The sequence below is a fragment of the Nerophis lumbriciformis genome, linkage group LG17 (assembly GCF_033978685.3).
Source record: "Nerophis lumbriciformis linkage group LG17, RoL_Nlum_v2.1, whole genome shotgun sequence".
NCBI classification, from domain to species: domain Eukaryota; kingdom Metazoa; phylum Chordata; class Actinopteri; order Syngnathiformes; family Syngnathidae; genus Nerophis; species Nerophis lumbriciformis.
Window position 1 is genome coordinate 22590001 of NC_084564.2, and position 27614 is coordinate 22617614.

At 43.1% G+C, this 27614-nt stretch overlaps 2 protein-coding genes across 2 annotated transcripts in view; both read left to right on the forward strand.

The window, feature by feature from the left end:
* The window catches only part of LOC133614709 (von Willebrand factor A domain-containing protein 5A-like), a 30876-nt gene extending 30391 nt beyond the window's left edge, over nt 1–485 (forward strand). Inside the window, exon 21 of the mRNA XM_061972888.1 lies at nt 1–485. This exon is cut by the window's left edge and continues 188 nt beyond it. The gene's annotated coding sequence lies outside the window, so the exon portion shown is untranslated.
* A 631-nt stretch (nt 486–1116) lies between these two features.
* ube4a (ubiquitination factor E4A (UFD2 homolog, yeast)) lies at nt 1117–26408 on the forward strand. Its single transcript, XM_061972772.2, has 20 exons — nt 1117–1418; nt 1796–1969; nt 6498–6674; nt 8260–8372; nt 15398–15550; nt 15635–15794; nt 15860–16062; nt 16136–16327; nt 16405–16738; nt 18563–18689; nt 18772–19079; nt 19154–19286; nt 19386–19576; nt 19700–19800; nt 19942–20055; nt 22106–22280; nt 22360–22540; nt 22635–22782; nt 22864–23021; nt 25140–26408. The coding sequence occupies exons 2-20, from the start codon at nt 1837–1839 to the stop codon at nt 25279–25281; spliced, it is 3243 nt and encodes a 1080-aa protein (XP_061828756.1). The 5' UTR covers nt 1117–1418; nt 1796–1836; the 3' UTR covers nt 25282–26408.
* The last annotated feature ends 1206 nt before the right edge of the window (nt 26409–27614 follow it).

Sequence of the window (27614 nt, forward strand, 5' to 3'; positions counted from 1 at the left end):
GTCTGCATTACCATGTGGACCCAATAATAAAACATACATGTCATATTACTACAGTAAAATCATACCAACTTTGTTACATGTCATATTCCTACAGTAAAATAATACCAAAGAATATCAGTGTGATGTTAGTTTTAACATATTTAAATACACTGTACTCCATACTGACAAAGATTGTATTTCATATTCAGAATGCAGTATAGCTAATGATAATACCTATGTACCATGAATTGATTTACGTGGACCCCGACTTAAACAAGTTGATTGATTGATTGAAGCTTTTATTAGTAGATTGCACAGTGCAGTACATATTCGTACAATTGACCACTAAATGGTAACACCCGAATAAGTTTTTCAACTTGTTTAAGTCGGGGTCGACTTAAATTGATTCATGATACAGATATATACTATCATCATAATACAGTCATCACACAAGTTAATCATCAGAGTATATACATTGAATTATTTACATTATTTACAATCTGGGATGTGGGGGGGGGGGGGGGGGGGGTTAGGTTTGGTTGATATCAACACTTCAGTCCTCAACAATTGCATTTCAGAGAAATGGACATTGAAACAGTGTAGGACTGACTTGGTAGGATATGTACAGCAAGTAGTGGACATAGAGAGAGAGAGATCAGAAAGCATAAGAATAAGTACCGGTATCTATATTTGATTATTTACAATCCGGGGAGGTGGGATGTGGAAGGGGGAGGGTGTTAGTTAAGGGTTGAAGTTTCCTGGAGGTGTTCTTTTAGTGCGGTTTTGAAAAACGTATTCGGGTGTTACCATTTAGTGGTCAATTGTACGGAATATGTGCTGTACTGTGTAATCTACTAATAAAAGTTTCAATCAATCAATCAATCAATACTGTATACAATGCGCATGTGCACCAATGTGACGAGAAAGAAACTTCCTGGTTGGAATTGACGAGTTCAATAAACATGCACAAAAAAAATAAGATTGTCGTTGCTGTCCTCTGTTGGTCCAAGCAGACACTACACTTTATATCGCCGTTAGTTCAATTTCAACATTTGGTAAAATTCAAAGTAAATTATTTAATTATATTAAAAAAGTGTTAATATTAAAACATTTAGGTCTAATTCACGGTTGATACCTTTGAATTGTGGTGCTGGTTTAGGGGTATTTTCTGACGGTTTTAAAATAAAAATAAGTAAATCGACAAAAAGATATGGGGTACAAAAACAATGTTTACAATGTATACAGTAAAACAAGGGTACAAGAACTGGCGCAACTAAAAATGAAAATATATTCGACGAACCCAATGTTTAAAATATCGTCTCTTGTTGATGACGTCATATCGTGTATTTACTTTGGTGGAATTGACAGGATTCGTAGTGGTCCAGAGAAGATTAGGTTGTTTTTTTTGCAGTGAAACGGACATTTTCCAAGTCAAACAGGTACGGCTGCATACTTTCATCAATCTGAATGCATACAATGTCATGTCTTTGTGTTATCAGCAGATACATTGACGTCGAAACAGCCATTGACGACTTAGCTTTGTTGCTTCCCCACGCTAGCTAACTAGCGAGAGTCATTAGCCGTCTACCAGCTAGCAAATTACTCAAACTGCTCGATGTCATTGCTCAAATACACTGCCCAGCCTCATAGAATACATCAAATATTCGTTTAAGAAAGGCTTCTAAAGCGAGGTAACATTGTTTGACGAAGTGGCGAAAGCACTACATAAACAATCCAATATGTTTTACTATAATTATCTTACACGTGCAGCAAAATGATCAAGTGTGTATCCTATTTAAGTGTGTGTATTTTTAAGGCTATGGTCTCGGATTGTGTTGAGTGTTGAGCCTCAGTGAGATGACTGACCAGGGCAACAACAACAACCACAACATCTCCTGTAACCCTTTCGCCGCCCTCTTCAGCTCGTTGGCTGATGCCAAGCAATTTGCATCAGGCCAGAAATCTGCACAGTTACCTACTGAGCAACCACGTAAGTAAAGCAGAACTTAAACGCCTCACTAAGCTGATAACTCCACTTCACACACATCATCTTATCCGTCCCTTTTCTAAAGCGCTTGTCACCATTAGGGTCATGGGTAGGATGGCGCATATCCCAGGGGTGTACCACAAAGAGTCAATAGACTAGGGGTGTCCAAACGTTTTCCAGTGAGGGCCACATACAGAAAAGTTGAAGGCTGTAGGGGCCACTTTGTTCTTTTTTCTACATTCAAGATCCAAAAACCTGCCATGATCCCACATGACAGTTTCCTCTCCAGTGCTCCTATTTTCCGTGCCACGTCATCTTTGCCTCCACTCCTCTGGTTTTAGTGCTGGCTATGTCACCGTCCTTTATTGGCAATCAATCAATCAATCAAAGTTTACTAATATAGCCCTGGGGCGGTATAGCTCGGTTGGTAGAGCGGCCGTGCCAGCAACTTGAGGGTTGCAGGTTGTGTCCTTGGGCAAGACACTTTACCCACCTGCTCCCAGTGCCACCCACACTGGTTTAAATGTAACTTAGATATTAAGTTTCACTATGTAAAGCGCTTTGAGTCACTAGAGAAAAGCGCTATATAAATATAATTCACTTCACTTCACTAAATCACGTGTGTCTCAAAGGGCTGCACAAGCCACAACGACATCCTCGGCTCAGATCCCACATCAGGGCAAGAAAAAACTCAACCCAATGGGATGACAATGAGAAACATTGGAGGGGACCGCAGATGTGGGGACACCCCCTCTGGGCGACCGGTGCAATGGATCTAGCGTAATATTGTGAGAGTCTAGTCCAGGGGTCGGCAACCCGCGGCTCCGGAGCCGCATGCGGCTCTTTGATCACTCTGATGCGGCTCAGCTGCATACTTGCTGACCCTCCCGATTTTTCCGGAAGACTTCCGAATTTCAGTGCTTCTCCCAAAAATCTCCCGGGGCAACGATATTGAGGGCGTGCCTTTAGCGTCCGATTTTACACTATCTGCGTGCCGGCTCAGTCACATGTTGTATGTGGGCTCTGCCCTTCACACGTAAGTGACTGCAAGGCATACTTGGTCAACAGCCATACAGTTCACACTGAGGGTGGCCGTATAAAACAACTTTAACACTGTTACAAATATGCGCCACACTGTGAACCCACACCAAACAAGAATGACAAACACATTTCTGGAGAACATCCGCACCGTAACACAACATAAACACAACAGAACAAATACCCAGAATCCCATGCAGCACTAACTCTTCCGGGATACATTATACACCCCCGCTACCACCAAACCCCGCCCCCCCAACCCCGCCCACCTCAACCGAAGCACGGAGGGGGAAGGGGGGTTGATGTGTGGCGGGGTTGGGGGGGCGGAGTTTGGTGGTAGCGGGGGTGCATAATGTAGCCCGGAAGAGTTAGTGCTGCATGGGGTTCTGGGTATTTGTTCTGTTGTGTTTATGTTGTGTTATGGTGCGGATGTTCTCCAGAAATGTGTTTGTCATTCTTGTTTGGTGTGGGTTCACAGTGTGGCGCATATTAGTAACAGTGTTAAAGTTGTTTTATACGGCCACCCTCTGTGTAACCTGTAGGGCTGTTGAGTAAGTATGCATTGCAGTCACTTATGTGTGTCTGCAGAAGCCGCATACAACATGTGACTGGGCTGGCACGCTGTTTAAACAGCCTGAAGAAGGCGCTTAAGACAGTGCCATCACGGCACCCCCTTATTATTGTTGTAAGGGTGAAAATTAGCAGACGTTCGAGAGAATAGTTGCTCTGAATTTCGTGAGTCTCCCGGAAAATTTGGGAGGGTTGGCAAGTATGACGCTGTCAAGCGTCATTCATATAGAACTCGCGAAATAACGTCTCGCGGGCCGCGTGTCTGGCTTAAACATAGCACAAAGCAAAAAAACAACAAACTGTATGCAGTGTTATTTCATATTAAATTTCAAAAGAGTTTTGTGGCTCCCTTTGTTATCTTGAATTTGTGAAACGGGTCAAAATGGCTCTTTGAGTGGTAAAGGTTGCCGACCCCTGGTCTAGTCCATAGTGGATCTACAGTGTTTCCCACAGGACAGGCATCTATTTGTGGTGGTGTGGTCGGGGTGTGGGGGGTGGCGGCGGCGCCGATGACCAAGAAGAACGCGGAGTTGGAATATAATTACAACATTTTATGTACATATTTATATACAGATTTGAACAATTAGTGATTCACTGAAATATATTTATTAATTGTGGTTCTTACAAAAAATATATCTTATAAAATATAAAAGCTAAAATGTCTCTTAAAGCTCTGCCCCTTTAATTAGTGAATACTAAATAATTTAACTTTAGCCTACTACTACAACCATATTATTTACCAGCAACATGAAGTGAAACAGAGGCAGAGGTGTCCTGCCACAGTCAGTCAACCTCCTCCTCCTCCTCCTGCTGAACAGGTCGTACCTGTGGTCCGGACTGTAGGCCTACCTCCTCTCCAAGTCCAGCCCTTTTCGGCCGTTGAAAATATTTTTCTATACTCATCTGTGTGAAGGAGTGAACATCCAACATTAGAATTTATTACTAACGAGCAGAAGCGCTCTATGTACAGTGCCGTCTAACCTTAAGCGGCAGCAGCTCAACACATGCAGGGTTCAACGTTAAGGTTTTTTTCTACTTGCCCGACTTCTCAAATCTACTTGCCCCAATATTTTTACTTGTCCTGCCTAGGTTTTTTTCTGGCTCTGTAGTGCTCATGGCTTATATCTTACTAAAATTCTTCCCGTTGACTATTTACAACACTACACAGTATTTATTATTATTATTATCTATAATTACATTTAAATGGCATTGCATACATGTCAAATTAAATGCTATTTCACATTATTTGACCAGTAGCAGTTACACCCATCTGAACAGGTCAGCCACCTGTTTAAAGCCCGATCACAGTTGAAATCTTGAAATGAAGGGCCTTTAATGGCCAAAACATTAACCTGGACAACATTTTAACAGCTGGTTGGCTCAGATTTTATTCTTTTCATTGCATTCACATGCTGCAGTGGACAGTGGACAATTTAGCTTCAGTCCATGTGTGTTTATTGACAACAGGGCTATAACCTGGACACGTTAGCTCGTCGGTGAAACGCTCGGTGAAATCGCGGATTAACGTTAAATATAGACGAGCCGCGAGCGATGCATCTATAACCTATTTACCTATAACACCTGTAAAAATGAAGCAATGCTACCACGTTAGCAAGCGTTAGCTAGCCGGCTATGAGCCACCAAGCTGCTAACTATCGCCAAAAGGCACCATTTAAGTTTTTTCCCCATGGCATCCTATATCAAGGCTTTCAGCAGCTTTTGGACGTTTGAGGTAGAAACGTAGGAAGCGCCATCATTATGAAAAGTAGCCGGCGAGTATTTTGATCCCGTCCGTCCATCCGTCCCTCTTCTTCTTCTTCTTCTTCTTCTTCTGTGCTATTGGCGGAGTTACAATGCATAGTAGGCTACCGCCACCTACTGCACCGGGGGTGTAACTACAAGCAACATTCACAGACAGTCCCATTGCTTTTATGAGCGGTCGAGCGAGTCAAAAGCCGAAAAATCCATTTGTGGCGGACGTAATTCTTTCGTGGCGGGCCGCCACAAATAAATGAATGTGTGGGAAACACTGATCTAACATAATAGTGTGAGAGTCCAGTCCATAGTGGGGCCAGCAGGAGACCATCCCGAGCGGAGACAGGTCAGCAGTGCAGAGACGTCCCCAACTGATGCACAGATGAGTGGTCCACCCTTGGTCCCGACTTTAGACAGCTAGCGCGTCATCTGTGGTCACCGAATCTGTGCCGCTCCCTGGAGTTCTTTGAACACAGATTTCTTGCCGGAATATATGGTACAATACAATCACCAAGATAGGATAGATGGTTCAATCAGTGAACACCTGTCCCCAGTTGCCAATCAGGATGCTTTTCAGGAGTGGAATATTGTTTTCCATTTGTGCACTTCCCAGGTTCACGTATTTGTTTTTTTTGTTACCTGCCTTTCCCTACTAAAGAGGGATTTGTTTGTGCACTTGCCTGCCGTCTTTGCATCTTGGGGTCCATTCACACACCGAAACGTAACAAAAAATAATAAAATATAGTTTAATCAATTCTTGTTATTCGTAGTCTTAAGTAATATTAGTATCATTTTTACATTTTGGCTTCAGCACATTTAAAATTGTACCATATCTTGCAAAGAATGTTCATCTAACACTATGTAGAAGATGCAAGGGTCAACAGCCATTTTGGTTTTCAGGTCCCATTTTTGGCGGGAATTCGGCTGGTTCCATTATTCCTTGTTTTTTTTGTTTGTTTTTTTTCTAATTGAAAAGTTGTTTATTTTGTCTGTAAAATGTGTCGCGGGCCAATGAAAAACGAGCTCCGGGCCATACTTTGGACACCCCTGCAATAGACAATCATTCACACTCCCATTCCCAACTATTGACAATTATAAATAAAGACCATTTACTGAGATGCTGTTCTTTAGAGCTTGTAGTCAAGAATGTCTTTGTGTACCACTGTAGAAGATGACTCAGGAGAGAGCCAATCCGAGTCGGATAACTCCGTGTCGGACAGCGTTGATGACAACGACGATTCGGTGGCCGAGATAAGCCGCTCCTTCCGATCCCGACAGGAACTGTGCGAGCAGCTTAATGTCAATCACATGATCCAGCGTATCTTCCTCATCACCTTGGACAACAGTAAGTAAATGGAGATGTAAAAATATTTGCAGCGGCCGCATCAAATAATGTGTTAGAGATGCTCTTGTGTCATTTGGTTTACATGGCAGTAATAAAACTGTTATTTTATGGAATGTATTATTTTAGAGTTACATTAATTTTGTATTTTTAGCGCTTTTTTTCTATTTTTTTCCATTTTAATAGTAAAAAAATATTTTTAAATGATAATTTATATTTACTTATTATTTTGAAATATTTTTTGGAGCCCTACGATACAGGATATTAGACCAAACACTGCAGTAATTACATCTACAGTTTATACATATGGTATGTTTTCTAAGGATGTTGAAATCAGGGTTTTATACTGCCGATCCCAATACGATCATGAGTGAGATTGGTCGATACCAATATCGATACCTATTGTACATTTTGAAATTTATTTAGGGTGAGCGCTATTGACCATATCAACACAATACTTAAACTAGTTGCTAATTATTTTCCTGTGTTTGTAGTATGTTCATTCTCGTCCTCCAATTATACTAATACTTGATAATGATACTTAAAATGCAAAGAAATGCAATTTATTTGCCGTAACAGAAGTGATTATTATAAGCTTATTGAAGCGGCCCCATACAATGTATGGAGACACACGGTTAGCTGTTAGCCGCTTGTCAGCCGCAGACGTAAAATAAATACAGTGTTAGCAAAAAGGGAAGAACTGTTTGTGATCGCCTATAAAAGGCATTATTCAACTAAAACGATCACATACTTTTTCACGAAAATCAGCCGATACTGATCAGTGGCCGATGGATCGACACATCCCTAATTTTTTATATGGACAAAGCGGGTCGTCTTATATTCGGAGTCTGGAGATTTACACATGCAAACCTGGAGGTGGCACCAAACAACCTCCTCCAAGCAACTCGGAGAATGCTGATCAATAAAGCAAGGTCATCAAACAACTGTCGAGCAGCGAAGAAATTATCTCATATTTTAATTTCAATCTACTTATTATATTTTTCCAAAAAAGAGAGCTTGTCTTATTTTCGGGTCAATACAGTTGAGCCAAAACACAGGACAGGAGCAGTATCAAACATTCTGTCTTGAACAACACTAAAAGGCGTAATCCTAAACATGTCTGTTATAGATGATCTTTTGTTTGCCCGACCTGCTTTCAGTCCATAAAACCCTTATTTTGTCATGGTGTGAAGTCACATTTATAGTTTCCGGTAACAGAAACATGACTCATCCCGTGTATGTGGTCGGAAGTGTCACTGTGACTACATTGAGACTGTGTCATGATGAGTCATTATTTTCAGGAAGTACGGTACCAAAAAGGGCTCAAGCTGTCCACTATTCACACACACACACACACACACACACACACACACACACACACACACACACACACACACACACACACACACACACACACACACATACACATTCACAAACACACTTGTACAAAGCACTAAAATGTATTCTTCTTTCGCTGAAATGGGAATAAAATCCTCTTTTTCTTGTCTTGTAAAATGTTGTGGTGTTTTTCTGTTTTGTTTTTTTTCAAATGCAATCAATCTATGCCTATTTTTATCTTTGCTTCTAGGTGACCCTAGTTTGAGAGGGGGAAATGGAATCCCGCCTCGCTGTGTTTACCTGGTGGAGATGGCAGCCGATCTGGACGGACAGGACTGGCTGGACATGGACAACATAGAGCAGGTTGAACGTCGACTCTTCCTCTTCAATTCACTGCCTATTTCCGCTCAATGAAACTATTACTGTATTGTATGAAGGCAACCCTGAATATAACAAGACCTGTATTTCGACAAAAAAAAAAATTACTACCGGTAAATTCATCTTTTTAATTAAAACTGAAATAATATGATGAGAAATATTTTCACTTACAGCTTGACCCATTTTTTGGCGGTCAAAGGCAAAAAAAATCCAGGTAGCTGGTCTGTTTGAGTGACGGGAAGAAAAGCTCTGAGATAAATTACTGGGGAAGACGTGTGCTGCTGCCTGTCCATGTGTGAAATCTCTGTAAAACCCCAAATATAAGACTGCCCTTATTTTTTTCAGCTTTCTTTCAATGGTAAAAAGCACTGTCATGTTTGTGGACTAAAACTTTTTTTTTCATGTTTTTAAAATCAAGGCGTCATTGTGATTTTTTTTATACAGTTAAAACACTTCCTTGTGACATGCAATGGGTGTTCTTTGGTCAAAAATTTGCATAGATTAGGTTTTCCAGACCATCATCAAGCCACTTTTTACCGTCGCTCCAGGATGCATTGTGTTGTGGGCTGTCTTTTTTATGTGCCTCCTCTTCGACTGTCTTCTCCCCGTCATACATGTTGTAGTTTTTAGCGTTTTCATATGGAGTATAATGACAGATATAGGTTCTAACCAGTGTTGGGACTAACGCGTTACAAAGTAACGCGTTACTGTAACGGCGTTAGTTTCGGCGGTAACTAGTAATCTAACGCGTTATTTTTTTATATTTAGTAACTCAGTTACCGTTACTACATGATGCGTTACTGCGTTATTTTACGTTACTTTTTATGTCTTATAAAGTGTGTTTTATCGGAGCGCTGCTCTGTCATCGTTCTGATTCTTCTTGTGTCACAAGCCGGAGAAGAGAGAGAGACATGCGCTCTGTGTGGGTGTGTCTGAGTGTGAGTGTGGGGAGCGAGGGGGGCGGGGCGTGTCTGATCATGGCGGAGCCAGAAGTCGAGTTTGCTAACATGGAGATATTTTCACTACTTTTCTTTTGTCGAGCACAAACAAAATAACATTTTAGTTAAATGTAAATTGTGCTTTGGATCAAAGATGCCATCTACTGCCCAAAACAGCAATTCAAATCTGCTGAAACAAGCTACATAGCAACATGCTTCGACGAAGCTAGTAAAGAGAGACAGAGACTCTGATGCCATTTCACCTCCACCACCACCACCATTCACCGCTGAAGGTACACACTCTGTCAATCAATGTTCCCTCTAATTGTTCATGTGTGAACAAATGCAAAAAGTCCCTGAGCATTGAGTGGAGTCCATGTGAGCAACTTTAGACGTGCACACTGTGGCTACACCAGCAGCACACCTGTCCCAAACCTCACTAAATAACAACTTACATCTCCATCCATCCATCCATTTTCTACCGCTTGTCCCTTTCGGGGTCGCTGGAGCCTATCTCAGCTGCATTCGGGCGGAAGGCAGGGTACACCCTGGACAAGTCCCCACCTCATCACAGGGCCAACACAGATAGACAGACAACATTCTCTTATTATTATAATCAAATGACAGCAGTCATTTCCATTTCTAATATAAGTGTTTAGGCCCACTTATAATGACAATAACAAAAAATATTGTTTTTCATGAACTGTGTACTTGTATTGTTTGTCTGGGTGGAGGTCCTGCTTTGGAAATAATTTGTACCCCTTTCAGACATTGCATTTAGTTCCCATTAAAACATTCACATGTTGCACAATGAGATGTAAGCAGGGGATCATGTGTACATTCCTGCAACTTCCCGTTTGTAAAAAATATATTTTTATTAGTATTTATTTAATATACTAACAGCATTTAATGATTAATATTTATAAATTAAGATTCCTAATAAATGACACTAGAATAAGCACACATTTGATTGGTAAATCATAGTGTAACGACCTGGAATGACACTTTATGTGTGGTGTTGGAGTTGTCCGACTTTTTGTGTGGCTGTAAACGCATCACTGGCTAAGTGCCATATGTGCAAGTGTTGGCGCACGTGAGAGAGCGAGCGGCTGCTGTTGATATAACAAAGTTGCTTTTGGTCTGGTTTGTACTGCAGAAAATGACCAGTTTTGCTAGATATCATTTTTTTTACTAATGTTTTGGTGATGTGTTTATGGCCGACAGTAAAGAGTTTTGCTCTGTAAAGTGATGGATGGAATTCATGTTCTCAAAGCGTCTCGACAGACGTTACAATATTTGAACAATGATGACGAAAACGGTTTTCTCTGTCGTGTCCGTGTCGTGTCGAAAATTGTTATGCGCTTATTTTTTTATTTGATTTTGTGCATGGCATAGATTTGCCATGCGCAGAGGACGCTTGAGCAGTGCGCAATTGCACATGCGCGCTCCTGAGAGGTAACGTTGCTGTCAATTCTCTTATATACTCTTTCATTCTAGACTTCTAGAGTGTTTGATTATCACATCACTCTAAATGTATAGACTATAAAGTTCGCAAACATAAAGAGGGATCCTAGTGGGCCAGGCCAATCTTTCCTTATCTCTAAACTAAAACTGGGGAAATGTGTAGAGTGTTCTGGGCTTCAGACATGATTTTGTATCAGAATTACTTCCATCCATCCATCCATCTTCTTCCGCTTATCCGAGGTCGGGTCGCGGGGGCAGCAGCCTAAGCAGGGAAGCCCAGACTTCCCTCTCCCCAGCCACTTCGTCCAGCTTTTCCTGTGGGACCCCGAGGCGTTCCCAGGCCAGCCGGGAGACATAGTCTTCCCAACGTGTCCTGGGTCTTCCCCGCGGCCTCCTACCGGTCGGACGTGCCCTAAACACCTCCCTAGGGAGGCGTTCGGGTGGCATCCTGACCAGATGCCCGAACCACCTCATCTGGCTCCTCTCGATGTGGAGGAGCAGCGGCTTTACTTTGAGCTCCTCCCGGATGGCAGAGCTTCTCACCCTATCTCTAAGGGAGAGCCCCGCCACCCGGCGGAGGAAACTCATTTCGGCCGCTTGTACCCGTGATCTTGTCCTTTCGGTCATAACCCAAAGCTCATGACCATAGGTGAGGATGGGAACGTAGATCGACCGGTAAATTGAGAGCTTTGCCTTCCGGCTCAGCTCCTTCTTCACCACAACGGATCGATACAGCGTCCGCATTACTGAAGACGCCGCACCGATCCGCCTGTCGATCTCACGATCCACTCTTCCCTCACTCGTGAACAAGACTCCGAGGTACTTGAACTCCTCCACTTGGGGCAAGATCTCCTCCCCAACCCGGAGATGGCACTCCACCCTTTTCCGGGCGAGAACCATGGACTCGGACTTGGAGGTGCTGATTCTCATCCCAGTCGCTTCACACTCAGCTGCGAACCGATCCAGTGAGAGCTGAAGATCCTGGCCAGATGAAGCCATCAGGACCACATGATCTGCAAAAAGCAGAGACCTAATCCTGAAGCCACCAAACCAGATCCCCTCAACGCCATGACTGCGCCTAGAAATTCTGTCCATAAAAGTTATGAACAGAATCGGTGACAAAGGGCAGCCTTGGCGGAGTCCAACCCTCACTGGAAACGTGTCCGACTTACTACCGGCAATGCGGACCAAGCTCTGGCACTGATCATACAGGGAGCGGACTGCCACAATCAGACAGTCCAATACCCCGTACTCTCTGAGCACTCCCCACAGGACTTCCCGAGGGACACGGTCGAATGCCTTCTCCAAGTCCACAAAACACATGTAGACTGGTTGGGCAAACTCCCATGCACCCTCAAGGACCCTGCCGAGAGTATAGAGCTGGTCCACAGTTCCACGACCAGGACGAAAACCACACTGTTCCTCCTGAATCCGAGGTTCGACTATCCGGTGTAGCCTCCTCTCCAGTACACCTGAATAGACCTTACCGGGAAGGCTGAGGAGTGTGATCCCACGATAGTTAGAACACACCCTCCGGTTCCCCTTCTTAAAGAGAGGAACCACCACCCCGGTCTGCCAATCCAGTGGTACCGCCCCCGATGTCCACGCGATGCTGCAGAGTCTTGTCAACCAAGACAGCCCCACAGCATCCAGAGCCTTAAGGAACTCCGGGCGGATCTCATCTACCCCCGGGGCCTTGCCACCGAGGAGCTTTTTAACTACCTCAGCAACCTCAGCCCCAGAAATAGGAGAGCCCACCACAGACTCCCCAGGCACTGCTTCCTCATAGGAAGACGTGTTGGTGGGATTGAGGAGGTCTTCGAAGTATTCCCTCCACCGATCCACAACATCCGCAGTCGAGGTCAGCAGAACACCATCCTCGCCATACACGGTGTTGATAGTGCACTGCTTCCCCTTCCTGAGGCGGCGGATGGTGGTCCAGAATTGCTTCGAAGCCGTCCGGAAGTCGTTTTCCATGGCCTCACCGAACTCCTCCCATGTCCGAGTTTTTGCCTCTGCGACCGCTGAAGCCGCACACCGCTTGGCCTGTCGGTACTTGTCCGCTGCCTCAGGAGTCCTATGAGCCAAAAGAACCCGATAGGACTCCTTCTTCAGCTTGACGGCATCCCTCACCGCCGGTGTCCACCAACGGGTTCTAGGATTACCGCCACGACAAGCACCAACTACCTTGCGGCCACAGCTCCAATCAGCCGCCTCGACAATAGAGGCGCGGAACATGGTCCATTCGGACTCAATGTCCAGCACCTCCCTCGTGACATGTTCAAAGTTCTTCCGGAGGTGGGAATTGAAACTCTCTCTGACAGGAGACTCTGCCAGACGTTCCCAGCAAACCCTCACAATGCGTTTGGGCCTGCCAGGTCTGTCCGGCATCCTCCCCCACCATCGCAGCCAACTCACCACCAGGTGGTGATCGGTAGAAAGCTCCGCCCCTCTCTTCACCCGAGTGTCCAAAACATGAGGCCGCAAATCCGATGACACAACTACAAAGTCGATCATGGAACTGCGGCCTAGGGTGTCCTGGTGCCAAGTGCACATATGGACACCCTTATGTTTGAACATGGTGTTCGTTATGGACAATCTGTGACGGGCACAAAAGTCCAATAACATGACACCGCTCGGGTTCAGATCCGGGCAGCCATTTTTCCCAATCACGCCTCTCCAGGTTTCACTGTCGCTGCCAACATGAGCATTGAAGTCCCCCAGTAGAACGAGGGAATCACCCGGGGGAGGACTCTCAAGTACTCCCTCGAGTGAATCCAAAAAGGGTGGGTACTCTGAGCTGCGGTTTGGCGCGTAAGCGCAAACCACAGTCAGGACCCGTTCCCCCACCCGAAGGCGGAGGGAAGCTACCCTCTCGTCCACCGGGTTGAACTCCAACGTACAGGCTCTGAGCCGGGGGGAAACAAGAATTGCCACCCCAGCCCGTCGCCTCTCACTGCCGGCAACGCCAGAGTGGAAGAGAGTCCAGCCCCTCTCGAGAGAACTGGTTCCAGAGCCCTTGCTGTGCGTCGAAGTGAGTCCGACTATATCTAGCCGGAACTTCTCCACCTCGCGCACTAGCTCAGGCTCCTTCCCCCCCAGCGAGGTGACGTTCCACGTCCCAAGAGCTAGCTTCTGTAGCCGAGGATCGGACCGCCAAGTGCCCTGCCCTCGGCTGCCGCCCAGCTCACATCGCACCCGACCTCTATGACCCCTACTATGGGTGGTGAGCCCATTGGAGGGGGGACCCACGTTGCCTCTTCGGGCCTGTCCCCATGGGGACAGGCCCGGCCACCAGGCGCTCGCCATCGTGCCCCACCTCCGGGCCTGGCTCCAGAGGGGGGCCCCGGTGACCCGCGTCCGGGCAAGGGAAATCTGGGTTCCTTGCTTGTTTTCTTCATAGAGGTCTTCTTCAGAATTACTTGAGGAAGAAAATGCCTGGTTAGACTTTGTGTATGTAGTTTGTGCCTTTGTTGCTTTACAGCTATGCTGTTATTATGCTGTTTGTTACTTATGTATGTTATGTTGCAGCTATTTAAAATAGTTTTGTCAATTTGTTCTGGTGAGAAACAAATTGGCCTTTGTAATATATCTTTGTCTTTGTGTGTTGTATGTAGACCACATGGCTTAGCAGAGTTGAGTGATGCAAATGCATGTCAAGTTGATCAACAGATTGTATTATTCTCCAGTGCAATAACAGTACTGAAATGAAGGCTAAAAGGGCATTAATTGGAGCTTTAAAAAAAAAAGGGAAAAAAAGTAACTAAATAGTTACTTTTCACAGTAACGCATTACTTTTTGGTGTAAGTAACTGAGTTAGTAACTGAGTTACTTTTGAAATGAAGTAACTAGTAACTGTAACTAGTTACTGCTTTTCAGTAACTAACCCAACACTGGTTCTAACTACACACTACTTTGTATTAGAAATGCATACAGCGGAGGATTCATCTGGATGTACTAGCTGGCCTTCCCCAAAACAAGAGGATCGAGAAAAGAAGAAACTTACTGACCACAATGGCGGACTACGATGGCCGACTGGCACAAAGCTCTCCGGGTTAATTTCTACAATACGTGGAGATATCCGCTGACGTCACAAATTGAAAAAATGTCACAAATTGGGCAAATTCCAAACGGCTCATTTTTAGGAAGTATGAAGAAAGGCAAGATTGTTCTATAGATATCTCAGAAGAAAGGCAAGATTGTTCTATGGATATCTCAGAAGAAAGGCAAGATTGTTCTATAGATATCTCAGCCACGCCTACATGTTTTTTATGTAAAATTTTCGGAACTTTCTGGACAAATGCAACAAAAATAGGTACCAAAACCTGTGCACCCTCCGATCGTTTCAGAGCCGCAAGAGGAGGAGCTCTGGCTGAAAGTTTGACTTAATGTCTAAATGAGGACGTCAACCTCGCGGTGACGTAGCCAGTTGCAAAACCCCGAGAACAGAGACATATAAAACTGTGTGCAAGCTCATGCCAAAATTGCATGAACCTTATGATTTTATGCTTTGACATTGTTTAACATAAGTATCTAGTATTGCAACAACATTAATAAGTCAGAAAAGATGAAAATCATCAGTATGTCTTGCTGTTTTTTTGCTTCCAGGCTCTTTTTAATCGCTTGCTGCTGCTGGAACCAGGAAACCACCTCGTTTACATGACCTCGTGCAGCGCTGTTAACCTCTCTGCTGATCGTGACGCTGGAGAGAAATGTGCCATCCCTTACCTTTTTGCTTGCTATCAGAGGGCAAAGGAAGAGGTAAAACATTGTTCACAGTCTTCATTTTGGGCTTTTTTTTGTCACTTTCATTCTTTAGACGCGTTTCCATTTTCTCTACATCAGGTGACAAAGGTACCTGAGAAGTTACTGCCATTTTCAGTTCGCTGTAAGAACCTGACGGTCTCGAACACGCGAACAGTTTTGCTCACCCCAGAGATCTACGTCAACCAGCGCGTGTACGAGCAGCTTCTGGACCTGCTGTTGGATGCTTTCAGTAGAGCACGTAAGTTTAGCGAAAGGCCCGCCTTAGAAAAGCTTAATTTCTAATTGTCACTGATGTTGTTTCAGAGCCAGAGGAGGTGGTGGAGTTTGTTGAGGAAGTGGTTGCTGGCCTGATCTCAGACCAAGAGGTGCGGACTTTTGAGGAGGTGATGATCCCAGTGCTTGATATTCTTCAGGGAAGAATCAAGGACCTGGATCTGTGTCAGCCGCTCTTGTACTTCTACCTTGATGTCCTTCTCTACTTTAGCCACCAGAAAGACATCGCCAAGGTAAGGAAGTGCTCATTGATGTGTTATTTGCTCAAATTGCCAGAAAATGTTCTTTAATGTATTATGCTTGTAGGTATTGATGGTGCATAGTCAGCCCAAAGATCCAACAAATGGTTTGTTGTACCAGAAGAGCCTTTTAGGAACTATATTGAGCGTGTCTTGCTTGCTGAAGACCCCAGGTGTGGTGGAGGGGCATGGCTACTTTCTCAACCCCTCTCGCTCAAGCTCTCAGGAGACTAAGGTCCAGGAGGCCAACATCCACCAGGTGAGCACTTCTGATCGTCTCCGCCACACTGAGTGACAGTCTGTAACTGCATCAAGGCTCAACATCTTCTTTTGCAGTTCCTGGGACAATTTCACGACAAGCTGCACCAAATCTTTAAAAACTTGCTCCAGCGGTCGAGCGAGACACGACACCTGCTGCTGTCGTGGTTGGGAAACTGTCTGCACGCCAATGCTGGCCGGGCTAAGATATGGGCCAATCAGATGCCAGAGATCTTCTTTCAGATGTACGCCTCGGATGCGTTCTTCTTAAATTTGGGCGCAGTTCTGCTGAAACTGTGCCAGCCCTTCTGCCGGCCGCACTCTCCTAAACTGCTCACGTTTAACCCCACGTACTGTGCAGTCAGAGAGCTAAGTGAAGAGGAGAGGCGCAGTCGCAATGTGCATGCAAGAGGTAAATACACAAGTCAGGCAGTTCCCAAAAGTTAATATATCTACTCTAGGACATTAAGTATGCACATTATTTGTTTTTTTTGCTTATATCTTCCTGCTTCTTAATGTATTTGTAATTTTTTTACAGTAGATTTTACTGTAATTTGTGCACATCTAAAGTTAAGAAAGAGTCAAACAACGGTTGATTTGACAAACTTTACCTGTCTTAACCAAATATGACATCACTACTATGGTAGAGCTAACATCACATCCATATAAATCAATAAAAACATATGTCATGATTTCCATCTATTAGTGTACGGAGGAGGGTGGTGATCACGTCGTATTCTGCATAGCTCGGGGTGGTCTGTTGGCAGACATGGTCCATTGCATTTAGTGTCAAGCGTATCACTGATTAGGCTGTTTTGTTGTATCTCTAGGCTGCTGTAGTGGCGTTTTGCTGCTCCGGGAAGCAATCCAGTTTTTCCCGGGAGCTTTTATTTCACGTCTTGGCGTCCATGATTGACATTTTAGGCAGTCATACCCAGCTCACCTGAGCGGCAGACTCGCGCCACCGCCATTGAAGAAGGCCGAGGCTAGCTTTAAGCAGCTTTGCCTGCGCAGGCATTTTCAAGAAATATTCAGTTTAAGACTGGGCTCCTAGGGAGGGAATCCTGACTGAGGCCAAGTGAAAAAAACGCAATAGTCATAGCACACATACACATGTTACATAGAATCCACAAAACTTGCAACAGAGGGGAGGGAGTGGGGGCTACAAAGGCAGGCTGCTGCTATCTAGGCGCTGCTCAGCCATCCATCACCCCTAAGGGATTCAAGCAGTGGTGAAGGCATGGGGTGGGGGTGGGGGGTATGTATGTGCATATGCCCATTGTCCAGGGTGTAGTGTTGTTGTGTCTATAGGCCTGGAGTCGCTCTGCAGGCATTACGAGCAAAGTTCAACTCCCGGGTGTTGGTGCGCTTGATTTGTTCACTCTGACCCACCAACAGTACATATTGGTTTTGCCTCATTTGAGCTTTTTAAAAAAAAAAAGTGTTTATTGGAGCCATTTTTTTATGTTATTGGATTATTGGTGTGTTGCCATAATTCCTAATATGGGCCCAATAATTATCGTGCACCCCGAATCAGAATACTTTCCGTTGCTGCTCCCAAGCTCTGGAACGACCTACCTCTGAGTGTTAGTCAAGCCTCCTCTCTTCCTGTTTTTAAATCTCTCTTAAAAACATACTTTTATTCCATGGCTTTTAACACTGAGTGATATCCATCCTGCAATGGCGCCCCATAATACACCTGCTGTGAACCTGTTTTTATGTTTTTATTTATTCTATTTTATTTATTTATTTTTTATCGTGTTCTGTTTGTGTTGTGTTGTTTGCTCGGTACTCGTTTTATCTTTAACCTGCCCATTGTACAGCACTTTGGCTACCCCTGTGGTAAATTTTAAATGTGCTTTATAAATAAAGTTGATTTGATTTGATTTGACTTTAGAGTAGTCAGTGTAAGGCTTTTATAGCAGTATCAATTTATTATATATTGAAAATAAATCAAAATACAATAAATTGTAAATAAAAGGCATCACAAGTAATTACACTTCAGTGTCGAAACTGTGAATATTTTGTGTGAAAGTAATTGTTTGTTGAATTCACCACAGCTTCACTGGTTGTTACTGGACTACGGTTTACTATTTGTAGTATTAGTCCTTGAGAAGATGCACTGCAATAAAAATGCTTGCTGATATACTCATTTTTGTTTTGTATTTACAAAAGAATTGTCTAAAGGATTACATGAAATTTTGTAATTGAATAATATGCAGTATTCTACACCTAGGTCTCGACAAAGAAACCTGTCTAACCCCCGTGCCCTCGCCGCTCCAACTGGAGCTTGCAGAGTCTTACAGCCTGCTGACAGAAAACCTTGTCCTCACACAGGTCACCCTGCATCTCGGCTTCCAAAGGTTCATAAAGGCTTAAAGAAAAAAGATACATTTGCCAAAACAAAACCCTTAGTCTCATAGAGTCCATGTTGTCTTTGTGCAGGCTTCACGAACAGCTGGTCAAGATGAACCAGTCCCTTCACCGGCTCCAGGTGACATGCCAAGAGGCTCATCAAACAGGAAACCCCATGTCCGAGCAACTCCTGGAACAGTTTGAGCGCCTGATGACTGTCTACCTGTCGACCAAAGCCGCCACCACACAGCCCGCCATGCTGCAATGCTGCCTTAATCTCCATTCGTCCGTCGCTGCTCTCATGGTTCAGTTTGCTATGGGGAACCATGGCCCCGAACATGTAGCGCTCAGTTTTCCGCTACCCTACCTGCAGAGCACCATGCTTTGCTTTGTACCAGGTAAGGTTTATGAATGATTATGAAATGTGGGCTATGATATTAGGTATTCTGCAGAGCCTTTCTATGTTTTTCAGAATTTTTTGCAGAGAACTTGGGAGATTTTTTTATCTTTCTGCGTCGATTTGCTGATGAGGTTTTAGAGTGCTCGGCTGAAAGCCTCGAGCAGATTCTTAACTTCATCACTGTCTTCATGGGTAATGTAGAGAGGTATCGTCTAGGTTTTGAACATGTCAGATAAGACCAAATATAGCTCACAAAAAGCCTTTAGTAGTTTGACAAAACTTTGTCTTTTGGCATCCATAACAGAATGAAGAACCCACATTTAAGAGCAAAGCTTGCTGAGGTCCTGGAGGCGGTGATGCCCCATATGGAGCCTACAGCGCCAAGTGCTTCTCAGCCTATCGTCTTCCAGCGTGAGAGAATCTTCTGCTCTTACAGATATGCACCTCAGCTGGCCGAAGCCCTCATCACTGTGTTTGTTGACATTGAGTTTACAGGTGAGCCACAAAGGCTAAAGCTTTTGTATTCAGCATTAGTACCGATTGTATTGCTGGATCTAGTAAAAACAAACATGGTTGTGTGCTTCACAACTTTACCTTGCATTTTCCATGTTTCTCCAGGTGATCCTCATCAGTTTGAACAGAAGTTCAACTACAGAAGACCCATGTATCCCATCCTCAAGTTCATGTGGGGCGAAAATAACTACAGAGAGAGTATCAAGGTATGAGGAGTGTTTTTTGTATGGTTATTTTTATCTAAGTTTGAAAAAAAGGTTGTGAAATTCAACAGTGGTGTATTAATAAATCAATGCTTTTGTTTTTAGGTAGTAAGTGTTTTTGTTGTTTATTTTGACATCCCTTAGCATTTGGCAGACTATGCATCGAAGAACCTGGAGGCCATGCAACCTCCTCTGTTCCTCAGATTCCTAAATTTGCTGATGAATGATGCCATCTTCCTTTTAGATGAAGCTATCCAGGTGAGACAAACCTCATGTCCAAATCTATATTGTCCCCTGTCCAATGAAAACCCTATACTGTATGTCCCAAATACCTTTCGTCGTCGCATGTTGAAAACCATGGGTAGGTCCCAAATGGGTATCGCAACTCCGATGAAAAACATGTACAATATGTCCACAATGTATACACTTAAAATTCAATATAACGCGACATTCTATATAGGCGGACGTGCCATGAAATCCGAATTTTCGTCCGTTTTTCCCCCACCACAGTCAGTCGAGTTGTTTTTCACCAAATTAACACGGATTTACAAACTTACACAGAAAATCTTTATGAAAGTCTCCAAAAAGAAGGACCCAGTGATGTACAAACCTACTTGTGGATAGTGACTCCTCCCCATTCGGTAAAGTAGGAGCACTATCCACCATTCACGTCAGGTCCACCAACACCAAGCAGGTTTAGGCAGGCGAACTCGCGCATAACTTTTAGGTATAAAAAAAAAAAGTATTTCTGTACAACGCAATCTCGGGAATAATGCAATCTATATTTTATGGACCCCACCGACCGACCACCTTATATCGAACTTTGAGTGTATGTTGCTGTCCAATGACAACCATGTATGTCCCAAATGTGAATTACCGCTGTACGATGAAAACCATGACTCAAATGCGTATTGTTGCCGTACAATAAAAAACATGTACAGTATGTCCCAAATGTGTATTGCCTCTGTATGATGAAAACCATGACTCAAATGCTTGTCATCTCTCCAAGATCAAACCATGTTTTGATTGATTGAGTTTTTGATTGAGACTTTTATTAGTATATTGCACAGTACAGTACATATTCCGTACAATTGACCACTAAATGGTAACACCCGAATAAGTTTTTCAACTTGTTTAAGTCGGGGTCCACTTAAATCAATTCATGTATGTCCCAAATGTGTATCACCGCTATATGGTGAAAACCATGTATATCTTAAATGCGTATGGCCGCTGTACGATGAAAGCCATGTACAGTACTGTATGTCCCAAATGCATATGGCCGCTGTATGTTCTAAACTATGTAGGCCTGTATCCCAAATGCGTATAAATGAAAACCACATTTTCCCCTTTTTAAAATTTCAACCGCAATAAAATACACTTTTACAGTGAGGTATATCGTAAACACACCACAAACTACTGTTATTTACACATCTATAGCACTAGAATCTGTGTTTTCACTGTAGGTTGTACATGTTCATTTCAATGTTTTGATATTGTGAAGGGCAGCACAGTAGGACAGAGGTTAGTGCGTGTGCCTCACAATACGAAGGTCCTGGGTTCGATTACCGGTCTTTCTGTGTGGAGTTTGCGTGTTCTCCCCGTGACTGCGTGGGTTGCCTCCGGGTACTCCGGCTGCCTCCCACCTCCAAAGACGTGCACCTGGGGATAGGTTGATTGGCAACAGTAAATTGGCCCTAGTGTGTGAATGTGAGTGTGAATGTTGTCTGTCTATCTGTGTTGGCCCTGCAATGAGGTGGCGACTTGTCCAGGGAGTAACCCGCCTTCCGCCCAAGTGCAGCTGGGATAGGTTCCAGCACCCCCACGACCCTGAGAGTGACAAGCGGTAGAAAATGGATGGATGGATATTGTAAAGAGGACACATTGTTTTCTGTTAAAAAAAAGAAAAATGATTCGAGTTTCTGTGAATCAATATGTGGAACGGTAAAACATGTTTACACAAAGCTCACAGTGTCAACAAAGCAAGGCATTTACTTTGAAATCAATATACCACATTGGTGTGCATGCACAAATTAGAATTGATTCACCAGAAGTATACCGTATTTTTCGGACTATAAGTCGCAGTTTTTTTCATAGTTTGGCCGGGCTCCAGTGCGACTTATATATGTTTTTTTCCTTTTTTATTATGCATTTTCGGCAGGTGTGACTTATACTCCGATGCGACTTATACTCCGAAAGATACGGTACCTTTTTATTGTCAGCAATCTGCTCAAAACATCATGTTAGCCGGAGTTTTTTTTATTTTTTATTTTTTATTTCAGGTGTTATGGTATTTTTTTCTGTTTTTCAGTACCTGAGTAAAATCAAGATCCTTCAGCTGGAGCGGGATAGAGGGGAGTGGGATGACCTGGCGCCCGACGCTCGACGAGAGAGGGAGTCGAGCCTGCAGATGTTTGGCCAGCTGGGCCGATTTCACAACATCATGTCAAACGAGACCATCGGCACGCTGGCCTTCCTCACCTCAGGTCAGAATAGAAAGATTGCATTGTTTTAAATACCTGCTTTTCTTCTTGCAACAATGTCCCAGTTTTTTCTCCCTTCCAGAGATTAAGGGCATCTTTGTGCACCCTTTCTTGGCTGAGAGGATCATCTCCATGCTCAACTACTTCCTACAGCACCTGGTGGGTCCCAAGATGGGGGCTCTCAAGGTGAAGGACTTCAGCGAGTTTGATTTCAAGCCCCAGCAGCTTGTCTCTGACATTTGCACCATCTACCTGAACTTGGGGTATGTGTCGGTGAACACTCCTTTTGTTAGCCGCAGATGCAATGTATTTGCTTTGGTTTTCAGATAAAGACCTATTTGTATATTTCGTTGGCAGTGATGAGGAGAATTTCTGCACTACAGTCCCGAAGGATGGACGATCGTACTCCCCTATTCTCTTCTCCCAGATGCTGAGGGTACTGAAGAAGATCAACAAGCCCGGGGACATGATTGTGGCCTTTGGACTACTTGCTGATAAAATAAAGGTATGACTACACTCTGGGGGGTGGGGTGCATGTATAAATAAAAGGAGTATATTTTAATCTGTTACTCTGCCTGTCCTCTAGTCCCATGCAGATAGACAACAGCAAGAGGAGGAGACCTACGCAGATGCCCCAGAAGAGTTCTTAGACCCCATAATGTCCACAGTGATGCTAGACCCAGTTCTTCTCCCTTCCTCCAACGTCACAGTAGACCGCTCAACTATAGCAAGACATCTCCTCAGGTTAGTGACCAAGAATGACGGTGAGGTAATGCTAGTCAGATATATTTTATGTGGAATCTACAGCAAAAACATTAGTCCTTTATATTTTATATCACAAGACTTCCTATAAATAGAGGTGCATTCATATTCTAAATTAATATTTATATTTTAGTCGACTAAATTTACTGTGTTTTTTAGCTGACAAAAATCTTTTGTCGACTAAAACTTAATCAATTTTGATGAAAACATTTTGACTAAAGCTAAAATAAATTTTCGTCAAAAGATTATGACTTAAGTTAAGTTAAAGTACCAATGATTGTCACACACACATTAGGTGTGGTGAAATTTGTCCTCTGCATTTGACCCACCCCCTTGTTCTCCCCCTGGGAGGTGAGGGGAGCAGTGGGCAGCAGCAGTGGGCGCGCCCGGGAATCATTTTTGGTGATTTAACCCCCAATGCCAACCCTTGATGCTGAGTGCCAAGCAGGGAGGTAATGGGTCCCATTTTTATAGTCTTTGGTATGACTCGGCCGGGGTTTGAACTCACAACCTACCGATCTCAGGGTGGACACTCGAACTAATAGGCCACTGAGTAGGCTAAGACTAAATTAAAACTAAGTTAAAAATGGCTGTCAGAATTAACACTGGTGTCTTACCTTAAGTCAAATATCCACTCCATGACTGGAACATACTAGTCAAAAGATTCTCTGTGTGACAGAAGGGCTCTACTGTTTGTTACAGCTAAAGCACTAGTCAAGGAAGCTCAATATGGTACAACATCAGTAAATCTATATGGAAGGAAACTCTTTTGCTGTTTTTAAGAATCTACTACAAAACACGAGTCAAATAGCCCCAATCTGACAGGAACCCTCAGCTGTTTTTGCCAAGTTTATTTTTTCAGGACAATGCACATTGATGAACAATCTGATTATCATCGTTGGAATCTACTGCTATACACTAGTCAAAGATACTACACCTCATCTGTTTTTGGAATCTACTGCAAATATCATATTTGGAATTCTTAAGTCAAAGGAGCTCTACATGATAGGTGGGTTCCAGTGTTTTTGCAGTAGCCTAACATTAAATCTCCATATGAAAGGAAACAATGTTGCTGTTTTTAAGAATCTACTACAAAAAACACAAGTCAGGGAGCCTCAATAGGACAGGAAGCCTCCGCTGTTTTTTGGAATCTACTGCAAAACGCAAGTTAAAAGATCTTCTGACGGGCGCTGCTGTTTTTTCAACTGCAAAGACGCTAATCAAAGAAGCTCCATAAAATAGTTGTGCTCGAGTTTTTTTTTGTATTTAGGCTCCTCAAAACTTAAATTTAAATTAAAAATGTAATTTAAAAAAAACATAAATTACTTAAATGTATTCTGTATATGAAAGTAAACTCTTGCTGTTTTTTGGAATCTACTACAACAAATTAGTCAGAAAGTCAAATAGCGTCCCGGAAGAGTTAGTGCTGCAAGGGGTTCTGGGTATTTGTTCTGTTGTGTTTATGTTGTGTTACGGTGCGGATGTTCTCCCAAAATGTGTTTGTCATTCTTGTTTGGTGTGGGTCCACAGTGCGGCGCATATTTGTAACAGTGTTAAAGTTGTTTATACGGCCACCCTCAGTGTGACCTGTATGGCTGTTGACCAAGTATGCCTTGCATTCACTTGTGTGTGTAAAAAGCTGTAGATATTATGTGATTGGGCCGGCACGCAAAGGCAGTGCCTTTAAGGCACGCCCCCAATATTGTTGTCTGGGTGGAAATTGAGAGAAATTCGGGAGAATGGTTGCCCCGGGAGATTTTTGGGAGGGGCACTTAAATTCGGGAGTCTCCCGGGAGAATCGGGAGAGTTGGCAAGTATGACTGGGAGACGCAACTGCTCTGTACTTCTCCCTACGTCCGTGTACGACTCCGTACAGCGGCGTTTTAAAAAGTCATAATTTTTACTTTTTGAAACCGATACTGATCATTTCCGATATTACATTTTAAAGCATTTATCGGCTGATAATATCGGCAGTCCGATATTATCGGACATCTCTAATTTAGACAAATGATCAGCCATGAAACCAGTCCATGCCATTATACACACATGCAAGTGTGTTCTTCTGTGTGTGCGACATGACGAGTTGTGTGTTTGTTCCAGTGACCAGACAGACCCGTTCAACCGCAGCCCTCTCACCATGGACCAGATCAGGCCAAACGAGGAGCTCAGACAACAGATCTTACAGTGGCTGGAAAAGCATAAGCAGGAGCGGCTGCAGCTGGCTACAAGCGACAAGACTTGATAACCACGCCTTCCGTGCCTAACAGTGACTGTATATCCCGCCATCTTTCTCTTTTTATTAATACAGCCTTCATGCAACAGACTGTAGAACTCCATGATGACAAGCTGTTTGGTTTTGACCTCCAAACGTGGCCAATTATCACTTTAGTACTTGCTGATTATTCCACATAACTTAACAGCTAACCAGATTTAATACTGCTAACACAAGTATTTTGTGGCGCTTTGATAGCAGAAATATGTAGTATAGATGATGATAGTCACACAATAACAATGCAGCACTTTTAGTTCATGCTGCATGCTCGGTGTAAATAAAATGTAACAAAATTTACCTATAGATTAAAAACAATTCAAATTGGTGTGGGTTTGATTTCCAATCTGTATTTGAATTGGTTTTATAGTGCAGTTGCAGTGACAGCTACGTAAGCACATAAAAATGTAACAACCCGTGAAAGTGCACACTATATGCATAGCACAATGCTTCAGTTTTAAATGTAAAAAAATATTCTGAATTAATCTATTGTATTTGTTAGGTTTACATTTAGCTGGTGCTTTTCGATGACAAACAACTGGCCTAGAAAGATATATCATATTGAAAATAATCGCAAATGTGAGTATACAAATGTATATACACAGTGTGTTGCTAATTATTTGGAGGTGCTGAACACTCACTTCTCTTTAAATTCCAGTCACACATTTAAGGCAGAAAAGGAATAAGGTCATTCTTCATGAATATTTAGTTCAATGTAACATTTCCAGTGTTTAGATCAACAAACGTACATTATATGCAACACTTTTCACCCTCCTGATTGCCCTTTAAAAACCATCGACATGGAAACCGTTGACTGATGTAGCGTTTTTGAAGGATTTGATGTACTGCAGCTGAACGATGCCTAACACTTTTAAGTACCGGTCATTTTTTTGATATATAGAATGCTGCAAATAGGAAAGATGATCATTTAAAAAAAAAAAAAGGGATGTAATCTGATCATATATGTGAGGCAAGGATGGCATGCGTGTGCGACATGTTAAATATCTTTAGGTGAAATTATGATGCTCTTGTTTGTTTTATTGTCAAATTTTATTTGAGTGTACAGTATGATGAAACAAATAAAACTAATGTGTGTTGTATAGGCAGTTTCCCTTTTTATGCTAGTTTAGTGTGCAACTTTGATTGTGTAAAATAAGAGTGAGTCAAAGATCCTCAATATGACAGGAGCACCCTGCTGTTTTTGAAGGTGTTACTGCAAAAATGCTAATAAGAGATGCACTGTATGTCTGTTGTTTTTTATGAATCAACTGCAAAAATATATCAAAGATCCTCTATGTAACAGGAGTGTTATGTTGTTTTAAAGGAACTATTGCAAAAGCGCCAATCAAATAACTTCATATAACAGGAACACTTCTGTTTTTAGCAAACTACAGTAAAAATCTTCTATGACCGAAGCACACCACTGTTTTTAGGAATATACAACAAAAATAAGAGTCAAAAACCCTCTATAACAGGAGCGCTCTGCTGTTTTAGGACTCTACTGCAGAAGTCATTTGACAGGCACACTGCTCTTTTTAGAAATGTGCTGCTAAAAATCATCTAAAAGGTGTACTCTGCTGTTTTTACAAATTTACTACAAAAATACTCGATGACAGGAACTTTGCTGTTTGCAGGGATCTCCTACCAAAACACTTGCTGTTTTTAGGGAACTGCAATAAGTAAATAAAACACCAGAGCACTAACAAAAAGGATCTTTGACACCATTTTTGAATAAGGGCTTTAGAAACAGCAGCCCTCCTACTGTATAAAGCAGGGCTATTCTACCAAATTGTTTTGGGGTCCACAATTACAGAAAAACAAGGACAGGGATGCGTTACTTTTTCTTTCACTATTACTGTATTCTTCATTTGTATGTTACTGAAAACCAGCGTATATTTGTGTCTTATTTACTTCATCATAGGTGGCGACTTGTCCAGGGTGTACCCCGCCTTCCGCCCGATTGTAGCTGAGATAGGCTCCAGCGACCCCGAAGGGAATAAGCGGTAGAAAATGGATGGATGGCTGGATAGTTATGAAATTTTAGGAAAGAATAGCCATGTCTATGCAACAGGAGCACTGCTGTTTTGAAGGGCCTACAGTCGTCCCTTGTTTATATCTGTAAATTGGTTCCAGACATGACCGTGATTAATTAATTTTGAATTATGAATGACATTTTAATAGTGCATGTGCCTCACAATACGAAGGTCCTGAGTAGTCCTTGGTTCAATCCCGGGCTCGGGATCTTTCTGTGTGGAGTTTGCATGTTCTTCCCGTGACTGCATGGGTTCCCTCCGGGTGCTCCGGCT

Excerpts from the sequence above, each read along its gene's own strand:
- ube4a (XM_061972772.2), top strand. The coding sequence starts at position 1,837 with ATGACTGACCAGGGCAACAACAACAACCACAACATCTCCTGTAACCCT. Across the intron at positions 15,551-15,634 it reads ATCAGAGGGCAAAGGAAGAG|GTGACAAAGGTACCTGAGAA; the intron begins GTAAAACATTGT and ends TCTCTACATCAG. Across the intron at positions 22,783-22,863 it reads TACTTGCTGATAAAATAAAG|TCCCATGCAGATAGACAACA; the intron begins GTATGACTACAC and ends CCTGTCCTCTAG.